The sequence below is a fragment of the Equus caballus genome, chromosome 6, assembly GCF_041296265.1.
Source record: "Equus caballus isolate H_3958 breed thoroughbred chromosome 6, TB-T2T, whole genome shotgun sequence".
Classification (NCBI taxonomy): Eukaryota; Metazoa; Chordata; class Mammalia; order Perissodactyla; family Equidae; genus Equus; species Equus caballus.
Genome location: NC_091689.1, coordinates 84,827,191 through 84,833,950, shown reverse-complemented (window position 1 = coordinate 84,833,950; position 6,760 = coordinate 84,827,191). Strand labels below are relative to the sequence as shown.

Here is a 6,760-nt window from a genome sequence, read left to right as displayed (position 1 = left end):
CAGCTGAGGAAGGGAAAGGGGTTAAGTCAGGAGTACCACTGCATGACTGGAACCTCAGGTCATGGGCACTGCCACCACTGCCAAAGGCACTGGGGTCTTGGATGCAGCCCCCACTGCCAAGATGGCTGGGGTTGCAAGTGCCACCAGTGCTACCAGTGAAGGGGAGGGCTGGGTCACAGGTGTCATTGTGGTTCTTGGAGCCTCTGGTGTCTAGAATCACTGCCACAGCTTCCCTGGTTCAGTCACCTCAACAAAGTCCTCCTCCTACCTTCAGATGTACAGATGTATGGATCTCTCAAGCATTCCAGTGTGCTGTGCAGAGAATCCTTTGTTGGTCTACTGATTATAACTTAGAGGGGAGAGACAAAGGAAACAACTCACACCCCCACGATACTGACTAACATCTGTATATCATCTTTGATAAGGTGTCTGTAGATATTTTTGGTCCATTTTTGCATCAGGTTTTTTGCTTCTTATAATAAAATATTCAGACTTCATCACATCTTTGGGTACATTTTATCAGATACATCTTTCGCAAATATTTTCCGCCAGCCTGTGTCTTTTTCAGAACTAACCTTAGACAAAATAATAAAAAGGCATATTAGAAGAACTTGGGTCTTCTTTATTTTCATGATTTATACAAAGAGACACTCACAATTTTTCCTTTGAATGGATTACGACTCTTATTTTAGAAATTTATATATTATGTCTACTATAAATACATCAAGCTTGTATTAGAAGAAAATTGATACAGGGAATAATCTAAATAGTCAATGGAAGAGTTGGAAAAAGGGGGGATTTTGAAGTAACGTAGAGATTAGCAAGACCGGGCAGTCATCTCTCCATGTATGATTTCAAGACACAAGAAGAGCTAGTGTTAAAAGATCCCAGATGCCTGGGAATTTCTTCAAGAGTGAGAACCACAATGGGGTTTGCCCACTGGGTGCTGGAAACAAATAGAGAAACACCACAGGAAGCATATTGAAAGAGAAGGAAATTCCATCTCTTCATACATCCTCCGTTCTGCCATTGTCGTGTGAAAGCACCATATACAATAGGTCAGTCAGCGAGGGCAACTGGATTTGGCCCACAGGCTATTTAGTTGGATGACCACTACTCTAGAATGGACAAAGATTCCTCAACTAACATTTTGAGAAAGAAAGAATCTTACATGAAATTTTTCAAGACTTTCCACAATCATATTCCATGCATTTCAAAATGTTCCTGGAGATTCTAGTCTATCCTAACAATATTTCTCTTTAACTAGAAAACTGTCTGTGGCATTTCTGAGTGCAAATTTGGCATAGTGCATTATTTTACCTCTCCTTTATCTTAAAACTTCCTTATTTTGCCTTCAGTTCTGAAGCATATTTTCCTGGATATGACATTTTGGTTTGTTCTCCCCTCTTACCTTTAAGTACTTTAAAGATGTTGTGCCATTGTTTTCTAATTTAAATTGTTTCTGACAATAAGTCTATGTTCTAACTTATATTTGCTTGCATGTAATGTCTCTTTTTCCCTTTTGCTAAGTCACCAACATTCTCTTTTTCACTCATTTTGAGAAATTTTATTCTGCTGTGCCTTCATTTGGTTTTCTTTGTGTTTACCCTACTTGGGTTTTGTGAATTTTCTTGCATTTCTGTGTTTATAGTTGTCATCAACTTTGAAAAATTTTTGCCCATTAATGTTTCTAATGTTTTTCTGGCCCCTCTTCTTCCAGTTACATTTGTAATATTTTCTCCGTTCTCACTGAATGCACATTTTTTTCCTTTTTAACTCTATGCTTATGTTTGATATGTTTCCTTTTTCTCACAAATTACAACCATTCACTGCTTATTGTACAATATCTGAAAATAGTTGGTTCATATATTTTGTCCATAGTTTAGTTTTTTGTTATGGAAAGCAAATCCTGTAGTAGTTATTCTTTCATGAGAAGATGTGGAAACATCTTAAATTCATTATTTTTGAAATATTAAATGATCATTACATTTCTAGTATAAACATACACTTCAGTGAGATTTTATTATTCTTTGTATATTGAAGTATTTTATTTGTTAATATTCTGCTTAGAACTTTTGAAGTTAAATTTATGACATTTATATATAATTTTTCATTTTATAATCTATATGAGATGTACAAGAGTCTCATAAATACAGTCAGAAAGTATTTCCTTTATGACTATTCCTGAAAGAGTTTATGTAAGAATGGTCTTATTCCTTTCTTAAACATTTGGAAGTAAACTTGATGTAGCTACTTTTTTTAATATCAGGAGGCTGTATAGTGATATTCCAATTTTCATTCCTGTTGCTTTTGATTTATTCTTTCTGGTTTACATTTGTTAAGTAGCCTAGGGTTTTATTAATCTTTCTTACTACAATCTTAGTAACTTTCAAACAATCAATGTTAAGCCATGTGAATAGTCTATATTACTCACATTTTTTCTATTTAACTGATTTTATTATATTATTTATCTTCTATTTTTTGTTTTACTTGCTGTTTTCTATTTCACATTACTAAGATACATTAATCTATGTATGTTCCTGCTTTCCTCCTTTATACTATTTGCCTATAAGGCTTTGTAAATCCCTCTAAGTACTTCTTTTTCTCCATCCCAGAAGTTTAGATATACCAGAATTTAGTTTGATTTTCCTTTTTACCCATTGATTTTTAGGAAGTGTTTATTTTTAATGTCCATGTCCATAGAGTTTTTTAGTTGTCTAATTGTTATTGATTTCCATATTAAGTTGGCATGATCAAAGAACACACACTGAATGATTTTGATCTTTGAATTTTTGGGGGGTTTCTTTGTGTCTCATCTATTACGAGTATCAGTAAGTGTTTCTTACGTATTTATAAGCAGTAGCATGTTGTTATTGCTAACGCTATTGTGGGAAGTTGAGAAAAAATATATTGGATTCTGGTATATTTTATAGATATCAAAGCTCCACCTCATGTGCTTTCCAGTTGGAAACGTTGGAAAGTTAAAATATCTCCTGCTACTAGAGTTCTTGACACAGATTTTGTTGAATTAGATGCATACAAATTCAGAATTTGGAGGAGGATCAACTTTTTGTTCCTTTTGAGTTTTTCTACCAGTCAGGAAGGCTGTGGAAGCCAGTGGGCTTTCTCTGCAGCAGCACTGAGTCCCCACTTCCTAGAGAAGCTATTTTGATGGATGAGGAAGTAATGACATCTTTTTCCATCTACATATCTGATTCTTGGATCAGATTGTGGTGCCATGTTTTTAAAATATACCTCTGATGGTAGCCCTCTTTAGGAATTAATCCTATATTGCTCTAAGGGTCATTACAAGAGTGTCACCCAGAAGTTCCTCAGGCCTTTCCAAATTTGATAGTCCTCAATTCACATTAATGAACAATTTCCAGTTTAAAATATCTAGACTGTTTTCTCTTCCTACACTAACCAAACTTTTACTAATACTGTATTTTAATAAGGAGAAGCTCTGCCTCCATATCATCTTGCTATCTTTACATCAAAGAAAATCCAGAGAAATTCTAGAAATAATGTTTAATTAAAAGAGGAATTTTATGAAAATATAATTACAATTAGCTTATGGAAATATTAAGGAAAATGACATCAGTGTAACATTAGGCTCATTAAATACAGCATTATGTCTCTGGTTTAAATATGATATTTTATTCACATAGTAGTTTTTAAGGAATATTTAAATATAGGTCTTGATCTCTTATAAATATTTTTACTAAAGATTTTTTTTTAATTTTATTGACTGTTATTAGTTCTTCCATCACATTTTCTTAGTTAGTACTTAAATATACGAAAGCGTACAATTAGCAAAACATAATCTGACCTTGAGGTTGCCATTTAGAGGGCATTTGTCACATCATAAAATATGTCCACATCAAGAAATACAGGTAAATCATAATTTGCAGTGAAATTTTGTCTTTTTTTTAAATCATCACAAAGGTAATTTGTTACAGAATTTAAAATATTTGTTTATCTGAAATGTCTCTCATAGTGTACAAACTTTTCAAACTGTTTCTCTATGCCTATCAATGTGTACGCTATGATAATTATCAGAAAGTTTCTCTTTGTGAATAAAGAAAACGAAGTTCAGAGAAGCTCCCCAAAAGATACACATAAGCAGAGAAGAAAAAGATCCTTCTATTTGGACTATTATCAGACTATTTGTTTTTATCTGAGGTTTCTGCAGTCCTCGTGGACAACAGCCGTGGAGCCTGCACTTAGGTGTCCATAATTGACTTTTGTTTACCCTCTCCCAGTGGACTTCATCACAGAGGATGAGCAAAACCTCAATGCTGAAATATCCTGAAAAAGATTTCACAGGAATAAAAATAAATAAGGCCACCACAAACAAGCACTGTTGATGCTGTCCCAGATGATCACGGACTCTGGTTGACACAAGGTCACTATGCTGCTTAAATATCCATGGTTATCCCACTATCCCTATTTTAAGAAATATAAAGTATACGAGAATTCAGGAGAGGAACTTTCCTTTACATACTGTCCTTGCCCTGACTGAAGAGTGAGGTCCCTTGAATTGATGCACTTTGGTAGAGTCATTTATTGCAGTGTAAGGATAGGAATGTTCACCAGCCTCTCTCTCTGCTTCAAAAAATAATGGCTAAATGCTTATGACATTTTTTAATTAAGTAACAACTGACGGAAATGAAATATTTTTAATGGGACAATAAAAATGCATCTACTTGGGAGAATGGTCTTGATCTGAGAAAATGAACATATATTTGGAAACAACTTTAAAGATTTCTATTTTATTTGGCTTTAGTGATTTCTGATGTTATTAGCTTTAACAAACCAATGATTTATCTATTTTTATTTTATTTTTAAAGATGGCTACAGTAATAAGGGAAACAAAATAATAGATTGAGGTAAAAGAAGATAAAAGTATTTTCAAATACGTTCATTATTGTCATGTAATGATTCAAACACTGACTTGGCTAACATAATTGCTACAAACACTATCACAGAGATTATGTGTAATCCTTTATCTTAGATTATATGTAATACTTCTCTTAGATGGAGATAATTCTTTAACTATAAATATATTGAGAATACAAATTCATAATATGAGTAAATTGAGACATCAAAATATGATGCATTCTTGCTGAACTCCCTGCAAATGTATGATTTAAATAACCAAATAATTTCTGTTTCTACGACTTAACAGAATAATAGTCTCAGTAGTCTAGTGTTATCTAATCCAAATACTTGATTCTTCATGACACTAAAATTTTTTTATATGGAGTAGTTAATTAAACTTTAAATAATTTATTTCTACATGTAAGACAGTATTTATGTCACTAGAATCAAAGGCAAGACTTCATTTATTTGCTTTGTGCCTCCCAGCAGGTTTCTAACATGGGTGACAGAGAAACAAGCAATCACTCAGAAGCGACTGACTTCATTCTCGTGGGCTTCAGGGTCCGCCTAGAGCTCCACATCCTCCTCTTCCTGCTATTTCTGCTTGTGTATGCCATGGTCCTCCTAGGGAATGTTGGGATGATGGCCATTATCATGACTGATCCCCACCTGAACACACCAATGTATTTCTTCCTAGGCAACCTCTCCTTCATTGATCTCTTCTACTCATCTGTTATTGCACCCAAGGCTATGATCAACTTCTGGTCTGAGAGCAAGTCCATCTCCTTTGCAGGCTGTGTGACACAGCTCTTCCTCTTTGCTCTCTTCATTGTAACTGAAGCATTTCTTCTGGCAGCCATGGCTTATGACCGCTTCATCGCCATCTGCAACCCACTCCTTTACTCTGTTCAGATGTCAACACGTCTCTGCTCTCAATTGGTGGCTGGTTCCTATTTCTGTGGCTGCATCAGCTCAGTTCTTCTGACCAGCGTGACATTTACTTTATCTTTTTGTGCTTCTCGGGCCATTGATCACTTTTACTGTGATTACCGTCCACTTCAGAGGATTTCTTGTTCTGATCTCTACATTCTTAAGATAGTTTCTTTTTTCTTATGCAGTATTATTATTTTGCCTACCATAATTGTCATTATTGTGTCTTATATGTATATTGTGTCCACAGTGCTAAAGATACGCTCCACTGAGGGACGTAAGAAAGCCTTCTCCACTTGCAGCTCTCACCTAGGAGTCGTGAGTGTGCTGTATGGAGCCGTCATTTTTATGTATGTCATCCCTGACAGATTTCCTGAGCTGAGTAAGGTGGCCTCCTTATGTTACACCTTAGTCACTCCCATGTTGAATCCTTTGATTTACTCTCTGAGAAACAAAGACGTCAAAGAAGCTCTGAGAAAGATCCTAGAGAAAAAAATATTTTTATTCAATTCTATTTTAACATTGATATAACTGAAAGAGCTGGACGTTATGACAATTTGGGAAAGCATTGAGGTGAAGAATGTATCCACTGATCTTAGAAATATTTAATCTTAGCGAGTTTATCTATTTGAATTCCATGTATTTAACTGCTGAAGAATACGTTTGGATTATTTTTTGCCTGGCTGTTGATTTTGGTGTGGAATGACTTTCTCCATACTTCATCTTCATTTTGGGTAAAGATAATGATTGCCAGGTCATTTGTTTTTAAAGAAAAATGTATACCACATTTGCTGCTGGCTTTCATGATGTTGTTCAGAAGGTATTGTTTATCTTGAGTCAGTAACATATGTTATGTGGATATGTATGTAATTGGTGGAGGTAACAAAACCTAGTTGATGTAATAAGCAGATAGAACAAAATATCAGATTTACTGAAGAAACCTTTTTGA

At 34.7% G+C, this 6,760-nt stretch overlaps 1 protein-coding gene across 1 annotated transcript; it reads left to right on the top strand.

Annotated features, from left to right (window-relative positions):
* Window positions 1-5,361: 5,361 nt before the first annotated feature.
* On the top strand, window positions 5,362-6,342 carry OR9K2M (olfactory receptor family 9 subfamily K member 2M). The gene has a single exon (XM_005611405.2). It carries the CDS (start codon window positions 5,380-5,382, stop codon window positions 6,340-6,342), a length of 963 nt encoding a protein of 320 aa, XP_005611462.2. The 5' UTR covers window positions 5,362-5,379.
* Window positions 6,343-6,760: the final 418 nt, after the last annotated feature.

Coding starts and splice junctions, on each gene's coding strand:
- OR9K2M (XM_005611405.2), top strand. CDS start 5,380: ATGGGTGACAGAGAAACAAGCAATCACTCAGAAGCGACTGACTTCATT.